This window comes from Procambarus clarkii, chromosome 47 (genome assembly GCF_040958095.1).
Source record: "Procambarus clarkii isolate CNS0578487 chromosome 47, FALCON_Pclarkii_2.0, whole genome shotgun sequence".
Classification (NCBI taxonomy): domain Eukaryota; kingdom Metazoa; phylum Arthropoda; class Malacostraca; order Decapoda; family Cambaridae; genus Procambarus; species Procambarus clarkii.
In genome coordinates, this window is record NC_091196.1 from 16471198 (window position 1) to 16488593 (window position 17396).

General features: G+C 49.6%; 2 protein-coding genes across 2 annotated transcripts in view; both read right to left on the minus strand.

The window, feature by feature from the left end:
- The window catches only part of LOC123763043 (tropomyosin-like), a 24949-nt gene extending 11452 nt beyond the window's left edge, over positions 1 to 13497 (minus strand). The window contains exons 1-3 of the mRNA XM_069302283.1: positions 13481 to 13497; positions 3927 to 4164; positions 1558 to 2123 (exon numbers count right to left, since the gene is read on the minus strand). Coding sequence (XP_069158384.1) covers positions 1558 to 2123; positions 3927 to 4164; positions 13481 to 13497 — 821 coding nt within the window. The remainder of the gene's footprint in view (positions 1 to 1557; positions 2124 to 3926; positions 4165 to 13480) is intronic.
- Positions 13498 to 13595: 98 nt separating this feature from the next.
- Positions 13596 to 14162, minus strand: LOC123763042 (protein SPT2 homolog). Its single transcript, XM_045749989.1, has one exon. It carries the CDS (start codon positions 14160 to 14162, stop codon positions 13596 to 13598), a length of 567 nt encoding a protein of 188 aa, XP_045605945.1.
- Between the last annotated feature and the right edge of the window lie 3234 nt (positions 14163 to 17396).

Below are 17396 nucleotides of genomic sequence, written 5' to 3' on the forward strand. Positions count from 1 at the left end.
CCTGCTCCTCCACCACCTGCTCCACCTCCTCCACCTTCTCCTCCTCCACCTGCTCCTCCACCACCTGCTCCTCCACCACCTGCTCCTCCTCCACCTGCTCCTCCTCCACCTGCTCGTCCACCACCTGCTCCTACTCCACCTGCTCCTCCACCACCTGCTCCTCCACCACCTGCTCCTCCTCCACCTGCTCCTCCTCCACCGGCTGCTCCTCCACCAGCTCCTACTCCACCAGCTCCTACTCCACCAGCTCCTCCTCCACCTTCTCCTCCTCCACCTGCTCCTCCACCACCTGCTCCTCCACCACCTGCTCCTCCTCCACCTGCTCCTCCTCCACCTGCTCGTGCACCACCTGCTCCTACTCCACCTGCTCCTCCACCACCTGCTCCTCCACCACCTGCTCCTCCTCCACCTGCTCCTCCTCCACCTGCTGCTCCTCCACCAGCTCCTACTCCACCAGCTCCTACTCCACCAGCTCCTACTCCACCAGCTCCTCCTCCACCTTCTCCTCCTCCACCTGCTCCTCCTCCACCTGCTCCTCCACCACCTGCTCCACCTGCTCCACCTGCTCCTCCTCCACCTGTTCCTCCACCACCTGCTCCTCCACCACCTGCTCCTCCTCCACCTGCTCCTACTCCATCTGCTCCTCCTCCACCTGCTCCTCCTCCACCTGCTCCTCCACCACCTGCTCCTCCACCACCTACTCCAGCTCCACCTGCTCCGCCTCCACCTGCTCCTCCTCCACCTGCTCCTCCACCACCTGCTCCTCCACCACCTGCTCCTACTCCACCTGCTCCTCCTCCACCTGCTCCTCCACCACCTGCTCCTACTCCACCTGCTCCTCCACCACCTGCTCCTACTCCACCTGCTCCTCCTCCACCTGCTCCTCCACCACCTGCTCCTACTCCACCTGCTCCTCCACCACCTGCTCCTCCTCCACCTGCTCCTCCTCCACCGGCTCCTCCTCCACCTGCTCCTCCTCTACCTGCTCCTCCTCCACCTGCTCCACCTGCTCCTCCTCCACCTGTTCCTCCACCACCTGCTCCTCCACCACCTGCTCCTCCTCCACCTGCTCCTCCTCCAACTGCTCCTCCTCTACCTGCTCCTCCTCCACCTGCTCCACCTGCTCCTCCACCACCTGCTCCTCCTCCACCTGCTCCTACTCCACCTGCTCCTCCTCCACCTGCTCCTCCTCTACCTTCTCCTCCTCCACCTGCTCCACCTGCTCCTCATCCACCTGCTTCTCCTCCACCTGCTCCTCCTCTACCTGCTCCTCCTCCACCTGCTCCACCTGCTCCTCCTCCACCTGTTCCTCCACCACCTGCTCTTCCACCACCTGCTCGTCCACCACCTGCTCCTCCACCACCTGCTCCTCCACCACCTGCTCCTCCACCACCTGCTCCTCCACCACCTGCTCCTCCACCACCGCCCCGGGCCTCAGGGAGGAGCGCCACCATTTGCACCGACAGAGGGAAAACCTTTCACGGATTTTGCCAAATATCATCAAAGGTTGAGAGGGGGAAGTTAATGGTATCATCCTGCACAGTTTGATGAGTTTACCTGAGGCGCTGTGAGGTGGTCTGCAGGCGCTGTGAGGAGGTCTGCAGGCGCTGTGAGGAGGTCTGCAGGCGCTGTGAGGCGGTCTGCAGGCGCTGTGAGGCGGTCTGCAGGCGCTGTGAGGCGGTCTGCAGGCGCTGTGAGGAGGTCTGCAGGCGCTGTGAGGCGGTCTGCAGGCGCTGTGAGGAGGTCTGCAGGCGCTGTGAGGCGGTCTGCAGGCGCTGTGAGGCGGTCTGCAGGCGCTGTGAGGAGGTCTGCAGGCGCTGTGAGGCGGTCTGCAGGCGCTGTGAGGAGGTCTGCAGGCGCTGTGAGGAGGTCTGCAGGCGCTGTGAGGCGGTCTGCAGGCGCTGTGAGGAGGTCTGCAGGCGCTGTGAGGCGGTCTGCAGGCGCTGTGAGGAGGTCTGCAGGCGCTGTGATGAGGTCTGCAGGCGCTGTGAGGAGGTCTGCAGGCGCTGTGAGGAGGTCTGCAGGCGCTGTGAGGAGGTCTGCAGGCGCTGTGAGGAGGTCTGCAGGCGCTGTGAGGAGGTCTGCAGGCGCTGTGAGGTGTGTTGGTGGTGCTGTGAGGTTTTCTGGCAATCCAAAAATATGCAGTCTGCCCATCCCTCTCTATTTCGCCTGATTTGTGTTGCCTGGTCGTAGAAGTCAAAAAATCCTGTAAGGCATGATTTGCCATCCCTGAACCCATGCTGGTGTTGTGTTACTAAGTTCTTTCGCTCCAGATGTTCTACTAGTTGTTTTCACGCAATCTTTTCCATCAGCTTGCATGGAATGAAAGTTAGGAACACTGGCCTGTAGTTCAGTGCCTCCTGCCTATCACCCTTTTTGCATATTGGGACTCCATTGGCCATCTTCTGAATTTTTAGCAATTCACCTGTCACCAGTGACTTGCAGTACACCATGGAGAGTGGCTGGCACAGAGCTTCTGCTCCTTCCTTCAGTATCCATGGTGAGATTCCATCCGGGCCTATAGCCTTTGTCACGTCCAATTCTAGCAGATTGTTCCTCACCTCCCCACTCCTCTAGTGTTGTCTGGTTAGATATTCTCTATCTTATTTCTGAGACTTCTCCTTGCTCTACTGTGAAGACCTCCTGGCATTTCTTATTGAGTTCTTCGCACACTTCCTTGTCGTTTGTTGTGAATCGGTCTTCCCTTGCGTTCAATTTCATTACCTGTTCCTTCACTGTTGTTTTTCTCCTGATGTGGCTATGCAGCAATTTAGGTTGAGTCTTGGCCTTGCTCGCTATGTCATTTTCATATTATCGCTCTGCCTCTCTTCTCATCCTGACGTATTCATTCCTGACACTCTGGTATCTTACTCTGCTCTCCAGTGTCCTGTTATTTCTATAGTTTCTCCACGCCCTTGTACTTAATTGTTTTGCTAGCCTACATCTCTGATTAAACCATGGGTTTCTCATCTGCATTTCATTTTTTTCCTTTTGGACTGGGACGAACTGTTCTGCTGCCTCCTTACACTTCTGCGTGATGTAGTCCATCATGTCTTGGGCCGTCTTTTCCCTGAGCGGTTTCCCATGTTATATCTGTTAGGAATTTCCTTATCTCCTCATAGTTTCCCTTTCGGAATGCCAACCTTTTGTTTTCTGTGGCCTTCCTTAAGTACCTTAACCAGACCAGGTACTCAAATATCAGTACACTGTGATCACTCATTCCCACGGGAGCTTGGAAACCGATTTCCCTTATGTCTGAGTCTTTCAGAGTGAAGACTAGGTCGAGTATAGTTGCCTCTCATTCCTGTGCGTCCTCTGACATGCTGAATTAAAAGGTTTCTTGTCGCCACCTCCAATAGTTTAGCTCTCCATGTTTCCTCTCCTCCATGTAGTTCCTTGCTCTCCCAGTCTATCCTTCCGTGATTGAAGTCGCCCATGATGAGCAGGTGGGATCTATTTCTCCAGGCAGCAGAGGCTGCCCTCTCAATTATAGTGTTAACTGCCATGTTGTTGTTGTCATACTCTTGACTGGGTCTTGTGTCATGTGGTGGAGGGTTGTATATTACTGCTGCTACTACTCTTGGCGTGTGTGTGTGTCTCTGTTTGTGCTTTTATGTTTGTGTTTTTATGTATTTGTGTTTTGTGTTTGTGTTTTTTCTCCTTGATTGCACTCGACAGTTTGTGCATAAAGGATAAACTTCAGACCTTGGGCCCCATCTTTCCGGCAACTGGTTGTCTAATCCAATGACTGCAAATTTCTCTATATCACATTTATACTGGAAATTATAAATATGGCTGACTTCAACAACCTACTTGTTTAGTTCATTTCCTTTTCCTGTTATTCTTATGCTAAACGATCTCACTGGTTCATCTGTTCCTACACTTGTGAAGTGTTCCTATTTTTCACTCTAGTCAAACCTCAGTACATGATGTTTAGATAGTTCTTCGACTTTTAATTCTAGTAATATTCGGTTCAGCTCCTTCAGTAGTTCTGTATGCCTCATCCTTCGTAATTCTAGGACGACACTACCTCCAAATCTCTGTTCCTTCAAAGTTTCCTTAAGAGGCTTTTTGAGGTGGGACTCTGCGATAGGGCTGCATGCTTCAGAACTGGTCTTATGTAGGTGAAGTACTCTGAAGGCCTTCTTACCTAGGTTCTGAATGCTGTTATGATGTTCATAAATTTACATCAGCATGTTGCTGATGGTATTTTATTTAGATGTTCCATAGGAGAATGACTGTGTTAAATCAACTCATATGTCTTCATATCTAATCCTTTCAATGAGGAAGATTTCCTTCACTGTTCTCCATCCTTTTGGTCGTCTTTTCACGTTTCGTCACCTTGCACTTCCTAGTATTGAAATCCAGTGGCCATTCTCGAACTAACTCTGATGTTTGTCTGGGTTATCTTGGAGAATTTTACAATTCTCGTGTGTCCCGACTCATTAACTTATATCATTCCCTCTTGAATTCTGGCAGCTCCGATCAACCTATGTCCGTCCTGTATGCCAGAGTATTCACCCTGCAAAGTTGGGTGAGGCTAGCCCAAGGCAACTGGCCTCCATCCTTTGGGTAAGTCGGGTACAAAGACTAGTGGGTACTCGACGGTGCCCGCCCTGGAAACACAAACCGAAACTGTCTCTATTTTCCGCTTGTTACAACTTGTAATAAAGTTGTTACATCTTGGGTTAACGTGTTTATGACGTATTAGAACGTTGTTACAACTTGCTATATTGGTTGTTATAACTGGTTAGGAGGTGTTAAAACTTGTTCGAACGTTGTACCAACGTCGTAGTTTCGGTGTGTGTTTGGCGGGCGGGTCTGTCTGTCTCTCACGTGTCTATCTATCCGTCCATCTATCTACTGTCTCTGTCCCTGTCTGTCTATGTTCTGTCCACTGTGTTAGATAATGTTCCAGAGGTGTGTCGGGCAGTTCTCCACAGTGCTGACATTTCCTCTCATCTTCCGCAACCTGTAAGCCTATTTCCCATGTACATGGGTCTCTAAGCCTGATGCAATGTAACTGTACTTCTGTTTTATTATTGTTCCCTTTCATCAAAATATGTTTCATAGTTGGTTAAATTCTTGTACCAACCCGCAGATCCTGATGTTGCAACTGCTGTGTTGTGGTCACTGTACATCTTCTGTATTGCTCTATTTCTCTATAATTACTTTCTTAATATGTCTTAAACTCTGTAGTATGTAAATGTCTACAATCCTCCTCTTAGTTTAAAGCTTTGCAACTTCGTCTGCAATGTCATTCCCTAGTGTTCCTACATGACTTGGCGCTCGGTTGATACGTATCCGACCAAATTGAAGATCCGGTGTTTTCATTAATGTTATAACATTTGTGGTCAAGTGGATGTTCTCATAAAAGTGTTCTTCTTATAAGGTCTCAATGGCAGTTCTCAAACCTATGTGCGTTAAGTGAATAAATCCACAAGGGCCGTGACGAGGATTCGAACCTGCGTCCGGGAGCATTCCAGACACTGCCTTAATCGACTGAGCTACGACAGTCGATTAAGGCAGGCATTAATTAGAGGATTAAGACAGGATTTAAGGCAGTGTCTGGGATGCTCCTGGACACAGGTTCGAATCCTCGTCACGGCCCTTGTGGATTTGTTCATTTGATGCATCACGTTAGTGTGATCTCTGTGTGTAGCTTATTTATTTATTTATTTATTTATTTATATACAAGAAGGTACATTGGGTTTGTGAGAATACATAGCATAGTACGGTAATTACACTCTTGTAAAGCCACTTGTAGCTATGTGCGTTGTTCGGTGTTCAGCAAAAACATGTGCCAAAGCTGTTTGAATATCGAGCATCTCTGTAGAGTTAGACACCCATACTGAGAGTGCTCAACTCACAATGGAATTTCCTGTCTTTAGTATCTAGTGATGCTGATCGTGTCATCATTTCTCCTTCAGTGACCCCAATATTTGTCAGGCGCTCGTCTTGGCGATTTCTTTCCTTGTTGGTAGTGGGAGTTGTTCCGCCGGGGTCTGGAATGCTGCGTGCTATCTGGCTCTCAGTTCGTCACGAAGGTTCTTGTCATTTCCTGCTGGTTCTTTTCCCCCTTTTGCATAGTCTCTAGTCACTTGGTAATTCACACACATTTTCCCTCGTATATGGCTCAGTTATTTTCAAGACTTAAAATGCTAGGATATTTTCAAAGGATTTTTTCTCATAAACTTCTGTTGTTTTCGTATTAATTCCCAGTTCTGTTGCGTCTGTTGAGCTTATTTTCTGTTTTATGTGTTTTACGTACTTCCTCCTGCTTATTTTTGTTTGCTTCTTGGCATTGTTTATTGAAGCTTTGGTTGTTGTGTTATCTCCTATCTTTATCTTTATTGTTGGTGTTAATCTTTTCGTTGCCTCTCTCTGTCTCCGCTTGTCCTTATCCTTCATATCTTACACTGTCTCCCTTTTATCTTATTCTTCAGATGTGTGTGTGTGTGTGTGTGTGTGTGTGTGTGTGTGTGTGTGTGTGTGTGTGTGTGTGTGTGTGTGTGTGTGTGTGTGTGTGTGTGTGTGTGTGTGTATGTGTGTGTGTGTGTGTGTATTCACCTAGTTGTGCTTGCGGGGGTTGAGCTCTACTCTTTCGGTCCGCCTCTCAACTGTCAATCAACTGTTTACTAACTACTTTTTTTTTTCACACCACACACACACCCCAGGAAGCAGCCCGTGACAGCTGACTAACTCCCAGGTACCTATTTACTGCTAGGTAACAGGGGCATTCAGGGAGAAAGAAACTTTGCCCATTTGTTTCTGCCTCGTGCGGGAATCGAACCCACGCCACAGAATTACGAGCCCTGCGCGCTATCCACCAGGCTACCAGGCCCCCCCCTGTGTGTGTGTGTGTGTGTGTGTGTGTGTGTGTGTGTGTGTGTGTGTGTGTGTGTGTGTGTGTGTGTGTGTGTGTGTGTGTGTGTGTGTGTGTGTGTGTATGTGTGTGTGTGTGTGTGTGTGTGTGTGTGTGTGTGTGTGTGTGTGTGTGTGTGTGTGTGTGTGTGTGTGTGTATGTGTGTGTGTGTGTGTGTGTGTGTGTGTGTGTGTGTGTGTGTGTGTGTGTGTGTGTGTGTGTGTGTGTGGGGTGCGTGTGTGTGTGTGTGTGTGTGTGTGTGTGTGTGTGTGTGTGTGTGTGTGTGTGTGTGTGTGTGTGTGTGTGTGTGTGTGTGTGTGTGTGTGTGTGTCTACTCACCTAATTTCTTAACTCACCAAACTATCCGTACAGGGCCGAGCGTCGGCTGTTGGGCCCCGCCATTTCAGCTGTTGGTCATCTAATACAACGGTGTCCAACAGTGCCCAACGGTGCCCAACAGTGCCCAACGGTGCCCAACGGTGCCCAACGGTGCCCAACAGTGCCCAACGGTGCCCAACAGTGCCCAACGGTGCCCAACGGTGCCCAACAGTGCCCAACAGTGCCCAACGGTGCCCAACAGTGCCCAACGCCATAGATGTCTATCCCACCTTACTTTTCAATCTATTCATTCTAATAACCTCAACCTCCTCCTCCAAGTCATCAACTAACTACTCTCATATTAACAAAGTAGTTCCTTACATCCCTGTAAATCATCTGCTAAACAGCTCGTTATTTTCCTTTCAACTGTGTCAACACCTCATAGGATCTTGCACGTCACAATCATGTCTCCTCTCTCCCATCTCTTACACGAGGCAGTAACCCCAGTTCCCTCAGTCTTTCCTCGTTCTCCAAGCCCCTCAGTCCTGGCACCAGTCAGGCGGCAGGTCTCAGGAAACATATATATAGAGCTTTTATAACTCTAAGCTTCGTCCTCACACACACATGGGTCCAGGGTTCGAGCCTCCTAGAGCCCAGGTGAATCGAATATAGAATTTTATCTTACGTGAAGACACGATTTTTTTCTTATTACTGGACTATATGAGGGAAATATAAATATAAACAAATATATATAAAATATATATATAAATATAAATATATATGAGGAATATATAAATAAATAAATATATATATATAAATATATATGAGGAAGCTGCAAAGCCCAATAATAGGAGGAAAATAGAACTCTGAATGTGTGGAGATTTATGGGGGTGACAAAAATGTCGATCAGATCGACAGACAAGGCAGAGACTATCGACTCTCTACCCCGACAGCTAGTCGTTCAGAGCGACCCTCAGGCTATTACAACACGTAAAAAAATGAATTAGTGGGACGTCAAATCGTTCACAGGATCTGAAAAAGAAAACGGTGATTTTATTTATTTGGGTCTGTAAAATGGAGTCAATAACTGAAAGTCATCCTAGAGGCCTAGAGTATTGTGTGAGGTAACCGGGCCGCTCAGTGGCTATGGGGCCGGGGAGATGCGCTCGAGCAGAGGGAGGGGGATATATATATATATATATATATATATATATATATATATATATATATATATATATATATATATATATATATATATATATATATATATATATATATATATATATATATATATACCAGGATATATTTGAGTATGCGGAAGCGTGTTGGTATATTGCGGCCGTCGAGGGCCTCTGGGAGCATATCAGGAGCCAGATTCACGAAGCAGTTACGCAAGTACTTACGAACGTGTACATCTTTCCTCAATCTTTGCCCCGTTGTCCCCAGCCTAGCCCGTTGTCCCCCAGCCTGGTCCGTTGTCCCTGGCCTGGCCCGTTGTCACCCAGCCTAGCCCGTTGTCCCCAGCCTGGCCCGTTGTCCCTGGCCTGGCCCGTTGTCCCCCAGCCTGGCCCGTTGTCCCCCAGCCTGGCCCGTTGTCCCTGGCCTGGCCCGTTGTCCCCCAGCCTGGCCCGTTGTCCCTGGCCTGGCCCGTTGTCCCCAGCCTGGCCCGTTGTCCTCAGCCTGGCCCGTTGTCCCCAACCTGACCCGTTGTTCCCAGCCTGACCCGTTGTCCCCAACCTGACCCGTTGTCCCCCAGTCTGACCCGTTGTCCCCAACCTGGCCCGTTGTCCCTTACCACTTCCAAGTCACCTGGTCCCTGGTGGCTGCCAGAGGGTGACTGCTCGCCTAGCGTCTTGGACTGGACGGTAGAGCGACGGTCTCGCTTCATGCAGGTCGGCGTTCAATCCCCGACCGTCAACAAGTGGTTGGGCACCATTCCTTCCCTCCGTCCCATCCCAAATCCTGACCCCTTCCCAGTGCTATTTAGTCATAATTATTTAGCGCTTTGCCCTAATAATTCCTTCCCTATAGCGTGTAGGGTTATGGAATTATCTCTTTCCTGTCCTAGGGGGAGAGGGGGAGGGGTAGGGGAAAGAGGAAGGGGGGGGGGGGGGATTGGGGGGTTGGGGGCGGGGGAGGGCAAAGGTTAAAGCAAAGAGGAACAGGTAGGTCACAAACCGGAAAAGATGAGCTCAGAGGCGAGAGGAAGTAGCATTATCTTCTTCATCTGCAGCATCCTTATCTTCATCCTTATCTTGAGGTTATCTTGAGATGATTTTGGGGCTTTTAGTGTCCTCTGGTCCTCGACCAGGCCTCCACCCCCAGGAAGCAGCCCGTGACAGCTGACTAACACCCAGGTACCTATTTTACTGCTAGGTAACAGGGGCGTAGGGTGAAAGAAACTCTGCCCAACGTTTTTCGCCGGCGCCCGGGATCGATCCCGGGACCACAGGATCACAAGTCCAGCGTCCTGTCCGCTCGGCCGACCGACTCCCCTAGGCAAGGTGCTCGCCTTGACCTCACATGGGGTCAAGACAAGGTGCTCTCCTTGACCTCACATGGGGTCAAGGCAAGGTGCTCTCCTTGACCTCACATGGGGTCAAGGCAAGGTGCTCTCCTTGACCTCACATGGGGTCAAGGTACTCGCCTTGACCTCACATGGGGTCAAGGCAAGGTGCTCTCCTTGACCTCACATGGGGTCAAGGCAAGGTGCTCTCCTTGACCTCACATGGGGTCAAGGCAAGGTGCTCTCCTTGACCTCACATGGGGTCAAGGCAAGGTGCTCTCCTTGACCTCACATGGGGTCAAGGCAAGGTGCTCTCCTTGACCTCACATGGGGTCAAGGCAAGGTGCTCTCCTTGACCTCACATGGGGTCAAGGCAAGGTGCTCTCCATGACCTCACATGGGGTCAAGGCAAGGTGCTCTCCTTGACCTCACATGGGGTCAAGGCAAGGTGCTCTCCATGTTGACGTCGTCATATTCCTGTATGGGTCGTCTGTCGCAATCCATGTGTTGCACTCTGTGTGTCTCATGCTATGTATCTCTCCCTGTGTCTCCCCCCACGTATCTCTCTCTCCCCCCAGCATGCGAGCCCTTGCAACAGTGCCGACAAACATCATATATTATTCACTCTCCTGTAACAAAACCTGGTTAGTAATCACTTCACTTTTTAAATTGAAAAATATATTTATATATATTTTTCTATTTAAAACTGTTCTATGGCATTTAAAAAATAAATACATATACAATTTCTGATTAATAGGAACCTACATATATTCAGGGAATATATAGAGCATATTTATCATTGTTAAAAGTTTTATATCATATAGTGCAGGAGAAGAGTTATATATCCAACGCTATCAACAAAATATTTATTTAATGCTGTTTGGCAAGCAGCTGTCCTGGCCAGCAGGGTTATATATATATATATATATATATATATATATATATATATATATATATATATATATATATATATATATATATATATATATATATAATTGTGATCTGAGTAATATTACTGATCTATGTGATCTATTAATTATCTATTTGATCTATTCGTGATCTATAATCTATTTGATCTATATATCAAGAACATGAACTATAAGAGGAATTTGGTCTGGCATAATTAACCAGGTTATATATTTTTGTTTATTGGTAAATATATTTGTGTTGACCAGACCACACACTAGAAGTTGAAGGGACGACGACGTTTCGGTCCGTCCTGGACCATTCTCAAGTCGATTGATTAGTCGCACAATCGACTTGAGAATGGTCCAGGACGGACCGAAACGTCGTCGTCCCTTCAACTTCTAGTGTGTGGTCTGGTCAACATACTTCAGCCACGTTATTGTGACTCATCGCCTGCAAACATATTTGTGTTTCCAATGGTTACTCCACCTGGGAGTTTCTTTGTTCCATTGGGGATTATCCTGGCCTCTAACAGGAGGGTAAAATTAATCCTTAATCCTCAGACGACCAAGTGTAACTAAGCATAGGTCAACAGTCTTGGCCTCGGGGTCACGGCCAATCACTTGACAGGGTGTTGACGGACAGCCTGTCACACTCTCCTCACTCCGTCTCCTCTGTCTGTTATCTCCTCTACTCCTCTCCTGTCTCCTCTTTCCATCTTTCCACCAGAGGGAAGGAGGGAGGGAGAGCAGAGGAACCATCACTCTCGCTCTAGACAACAGGCTTCACGCTCACACATACATACATACACACCAACATACATACATACATACACGTCCGAGTATACATTGCCGCCATATGATTTGAAATGCCTCAGAAATCAGGCGTGTCTGGGCCGTAGCTGTCACGGCCATGGCTCAATTAGAGGAAAAAGCTTTTAGCGAAATACAAAGGCGGAGTCCCAGTAGAGTACTAATGCTTGCTGGAGCCGGCTGGAGTGTCCCTCGCTGGCTCGGCCTCCAGTGAGCAGTAGCTTGGCCGGCTGCTTCTCCACTCTATTACGAAGCTGGAAGAAGGAAGCAGTGGCCTCCAGGGTGCTTTTGGGACTATGATAAACTTTTGTATACACTCAGACAGTCTCCCTAACCTGGATACCAAGCAAGCTGATGGAGAAGATTGTGCGAAGAAAGCTAGTGGAGCATCTGGAGCGAAAGAACTTTGAAACACAGCATCAACATGGGTTCAGGGATGGCAGATCCTGCCTCACAGGGTTACTTGAATTCTACGACCAGGCAACAAAAATAAGGCAAGAAAGAGAAGGGTGGGCAGACTGCATATTTTTGGATTGTCAGAAAGCCTTTGATACAGTGCCACACAAGAGGCTAGTGCGAAAGTTGGAGATACAGGCTGGAGTGAAAGGGAAGGTACTCCGGTGGATACAGGAGTACCTAAGCAACAGGAGACAACGAGTCTGTGTGAGGGGTGAGGTCTCAGATTGGCGAGATGTTACGAGTGGAGTCCCGCAGGGGTCAGTCCTTGGACCTATACTGTTTCTGGTATATGTAAATGATCTCCCAGAAGGTATAGAAAAGTTCCTCTCATTGTTTGCTGATGATGCAAAAATTATGAGGAGGATTAAGACAGGAAGATAGTATGAAGCTACAAGAGGACCTAGACAAACTGAATGAATGGTCCAACAAATGGCTACTAAAGTTCAACCCGAGTAAATGTAAGGTAATGAAACTAGGCAGTGGAAACAGGAGGCAAGACACAGGATACAGAATAGGAGATGAAGTACTTAATGAAACGGACAGAGAGAAAGATCTAGGAGTTGATATCACACCAAACCTGTCTCCTGAAGCCCACATAAAAAGAATAACGTCTGCGGCATATGCGAGGCTGGCTAACATCAGAACAACGTTCAGGAACCTGTGTAAGGAATCATTCAGAATCTTGTACACCACATATGTAAGACCAATCCTGGAGTATGCAGCCCCAGCATGGAGCCCGTACCTTGTCAAGCACAAGACGAAACCTGAAAAAGTTCAGAGGTATGCCACTAGGCTAGTCCCAGAACTAAGAGGCATGAACTTTGAGGAAAGGCGGCGTGAAATGCACCTTACGACATTGGAAGACAGAGGAGTAAGGGGAGACATGATCACTACCTACAAAATTCTCAGGGAAATTGACAGGGTAGATAAAGATAAACTGTTTAACACTGGTGGTGCGCGAACAAGGGGACACAGGTGGAAACTGAGTGCCCAAATGAGCCACAGGGACGTTAGAAAGAACTTTTTCAGTGTCAGAGTGGTTAACAGGTGGAATGCACTTGGAAGTGATGTGGTGGAGGCTGACTCCATACACAAGGTTCAAATGTAGATATGATAGAGCCCAGTAGGCTCAGGAATCTGTACATCAGTTGATTGACAGTTGAGAGGCGGGACCAAAGAGCCAGAGCTCAACCCCCGTAAGCACAACTCCACACCCACACACACACACACACACAAAGTGTGTGTGTGTGTGTGTGTCAATGTCTCAAACAAGCGAACAGTGGTGGTCGGCTCTCTCTAACGATCCAGTCATTGTGTCTTTTCTCTCCCTCTCTCTATCCCTCCCTCTCTCTCACTCCAACTCTCTCTCTCCCTTCCTCCCTCTCTCTCTCTCTCTCCCACTCTCTCTCCCTTCCTCCCTCTCTCTCTCTCTCTCTTGAACTCCACAATTCCCGTTCAGAACTTCTTCTTTGTTTTCACTGTGTTTTTAATTCCCCTCACTTCCGTCTCCCCTCAGATCATCCCTTGCTTCTCACCCCCCCTCCCCCTACCTCTCCCTCTCAGGCATGCCCCCCTTCCCTTTTATCCGCGTCTCTTCCGGCTACTCCTCTTTACCTGCTTCTCTTCCTCATCTTGTGTTTCGTCTCCCTGCTTGTCTTGGTCTTAAGTCCTGGACGACCAGACGCAGTCTTGGTCTTAAGTCCTGGGCGACCAGGCGCAGTCTTGGTCTTTAGTCCTGGGCGACCAGGCGCAGTCTTGGTCTTAAGTCCTGGGCGACCAGGCGCAGTCTTGGTCTTAAGTCCTGGGCGACCAGGCGCAGTCTTGGTCTTAAGTCCTGGGCGACCAGACGCAGTCTTGGTCTTAAGTCCTGGGCGACTAGACGCAGTCTTGGTCTTAAGTCCTGGGCGACCAGGCGCAGTCTTGGTCTTAAGTCATGGGCGACTAGACGCAGTCTTGCTCTTAAGTCCTGGGCGACTAGACGCAGTCTTGGTCTTAAGTCCTGGACGACCAGACGCAGTCTTGGTCTTAAGTCCTGGCGACCAGGCGCAGTCTTGGTCTTAAGTCCTGGACGACCAGACGTAGTCTTGGTCTTAAGTCCTGGACGACCAGGCGCAGTCTTGGTCTTAAGTCCTGGACGACCAGACGCAGTCTTGGTCTTAAGTCCTGGACGACCAGGCGCAGTCTTGGTCTTAAGTCCTGGACGACCAGGCGCAGTCTTGGTCTTAAGTCCTGGACGACCAGACGCAGTCTTGGTCTTAAGTCCTGGACGACCAGGCGCAGTCTTGGTCTTAACCATACTTAAGTGTACGAATCCAGGGAGCCAGATTCACGAAGCAGTTACGCAAGTACTTAAGAACGTGTACATCTTTCCTCAATCTTTGACGGCTTTGGTTACATTTATTAAACAGTTTACAAGGATACAAACTTGCCAATCAACTGTTGTTATTGTTATAAACAGCCTCCTGGTGCTTCGGAGCTCATTAAATGTTTAATAATTGTAAACAAAGCCGCCAAAGATTGAGAAAAGATGGACAGGTTCGTATGTGCTTGCGTAACTGCTTCGTGAATCTGGCTCCAGCGCTTTAACGGATGACGTTGTCCTTTGGACGAAGCGTAAATACCGGTACGCTTAATACGCTTAGTACACTTTGTACGCTTAGAACTCTTAGAATGCTTAGTACGCTTTGTACGCTTAGAAAGCTTAGAACGCTTAGAACGCTTAGTACGCTTAGAACGCTTAGTACGCTTAGAACGCTTAGTACGCTTAGAATGCTTAGTACGCTTAGAACGCTTAGTACGCTTAGAATGCTTAGTATGCTTAGAATGCTTAGTATGCTTAGAATGCTTAGTAAGCTTAGTACGCTTAGAATGCTTAGTATGCTTAGTACGCTTAGAATGCTTAGTACACTTAGAACGCTTAGTACGCTTAGAACGCTTAGTACGCTTAGAATGCTTAGTATGCTTAGTACGCTTAGTACGCTTAGAATGCTTAGTATGCTTAGTACGCTTAGAATGCTTAGTACACTTAGAACTCTTAGTACGCTTAGAATGCTTAGTATGCTTAGTACGCTTAGAACGCTTAGTACGCTTAGAACGCTTAGAACGCTTAGAAAGCTTAAAACGCTTAAAACGCTTAAAACGCTTAGTAAAGCAAAGGGAATTTCGATGCGTTGTTCTACAGTTCCAAAATTGTAGCCCGTTAAGTGTGAGGACAAGTTGAACCGTTTCATCCTTAAATACGGCCTAAGTAATGGACTATTTGGCAGCTATATTAAGACTTCCGTTGTTCTATATATCAATTCATTGTATAATTGTCTATAACAACTCCTATATGAGAGGCCCAGAGGATGGTGACAGTGTTGCCATTATATATATGAGAGGCCCAGAGGATGGTGACAGTGTTGCCATTATATATATGAGAGGCCCAGAGGATGGTGACAGTGTTGCCATTATATATATGAGAGGCCCAAAGGATGGTGACAGTGTTGCCATTATATATATGAGAGGCCCAGAGGATGGTGACAGTGTTGCCATTATATATATGAGAGGCCCAGAGGATGGTGACAGTGTTGCCATTATATCTTGGAACCTTCTAATTGCCTCATATAATTCACTATTTTTCTGGCAGTGTTTTCTGCAGCGTTTGATTTAACTTTGCAATCTTTTGTGTCCTAAGCTTCCCTAATTGCTTGATGCTGCCTGCGTCCTCTCCTGGAGCTGCCTGCGTCCTCTCCTGGAGCTGCCTGCGTCCCTTCCTGGAGCCTGGCTGCGTCCCTTCCTGGAGCCTGGCTGCGTCCCTTCCTGGAGCTGCCTGCGTCCTCTCCTGGAGCTGCCTGCGTCCTCTCCTGGAGCTGCCTGCGTCCTCTCCTGGAGCTGCCTGCGTCCTCTCCTGGAGCTGCCTGCGTCCCTTCCTGGAGCCTGGCTGCGTCCTTTCCTGGAGCCTGGCTGCGTCCCTTCCTGGAGCCTGGCTGCGTCCCTTCCTGGAGCTGCCTGCGTCCCTTCCTGGAGCCTGGCTGCGTCCTTTCCTGGAGCCTGGCTGCGTCCCTTCCTGGAGCCTGGCTGCGTCCCTTCCTGGAGCCTGGCTGCGTCCCTTCCTGGAGCCTGGCTGCGTCCCTTCCTGGAGCCTGGCTGCGTCCTCTCCTGGAGCTGCCTGCGTCCCTTCCTGGAGCCTGACTGCGTCCCTTCCTGGAGCCTGCCTGCGTCCCTTCCTGGAGCCTGGCTGCGTCCCTTCCTGGAGCCTGGCTGCGTCCCTTCCTGGAGCCTGCCTGCGTCCCTTCCTGGAGCCTGGCTGCGTCCCTTCCTGGAGCCTGGCTGCGTCCCTTCCTGGAGCTGCCTGCGTCCTCTCCTGGAGCTGCCTGCGTCCTCTCCTGGAGCCTGGCTGCGTCCGTTCCTGGAGCTGCCTGCGTCCTCTCCTGGAGCTGCCTGCGTCCGTTCCTGGAGCCTGGCTGCGTCCCTTCCTGGAGCTGCCTGCGTCCTCTCCTGGAGCCTGGCTGCGTCCGTTCCTGGAGCCTGGCTGCGTCCCTTCCTGGAGCTGCCTGCGTCCCTTCCTGGAGGTGCCTGCGTCCCTTCCTGGAGGTGCCTGCGTCCCTTCCTGGAGCTGCCTGCGTCCCCTCCTGGAGCTGCCTGCGTCCTCTCCTGGAGCTGCCTGCGTCCTCTCCTGGAGCTGCCTGCGTCCGTTCCTGGAGCCTGGCTGCGTCCCTTCCTGGAGCTGCCTGCGTCCTCTCCTGGAGCCTGGCTGCGTCCGTTCCTGGAGCCTGGCTGCGTCCCTTCCTGGAGCTGCCTGCGTCCCTTCCTGGAGGTGCCTGCGTCCCTTCCTGGAGGTGCCTGCGTCCCTTCCTGGAGCTGCCTGCGTCCCCTCCTGGAGCTGCCTGCGTCCTCTCCTGGAGCCTGGCTGCGTCCGTTCCTGGAGCCTGGCTGCGTCCCTTCCTGGAGCTGCCTGCGTCCCTTCCTGGAGGTGCCTGCGTCCCTTCCTGGAGCTGCCTGCGTCCCTCCCTGGAGCTGCCTGCGTCCCTTCCTGGAGCTGCCTGAGTCCCTTACTGGAGGTGTGGGGGACGTTATCCCTACAGACACAAATCGGAAGATACAGTTAACATTCTACTACAATAACAAGAAAGCGGCCAACCTACTCATAAAGAACTCTCCAGACACCAAGCAGAACGCCTTGAAGGAAGCCAACATCATCTATGCCTTCACATGCCCTCTTGGGGACTGTCGGCCCCAAAGATCTCAGTATATTGACAAGACAACAACGTCTCTTTCTAGGCGATTAACAATGCACAAACAACAGGGATCCTTCAAGACGCATATAATCTCCTTACACAACCAGACCATCCCCAGAGAAATCTTATCAAGCTACACAGAAGTTATCGACAGATACAGCGGTAGCAGGAGACTCGACATCAGCGAGGCACTACACATCAAAAAGTTAAAACCATCAATCAACAGCTAATTAGCACATGATAACATTCTACCCACTTCAAGACCCCGAACCAACACAGAAGAAGATAAAACAAGCAATGTATCCATTGAT

Bases quoted from the DNA above. Each gene is read 5' to 3' on its own strand.
- LOC123763042 (XM_045749989.1), bottom strand. From the start codon at position 14,162: ATGGTTAAGACCAAGACTGCGCCTGGTCGTCCAGGACTTAAGACCAAG.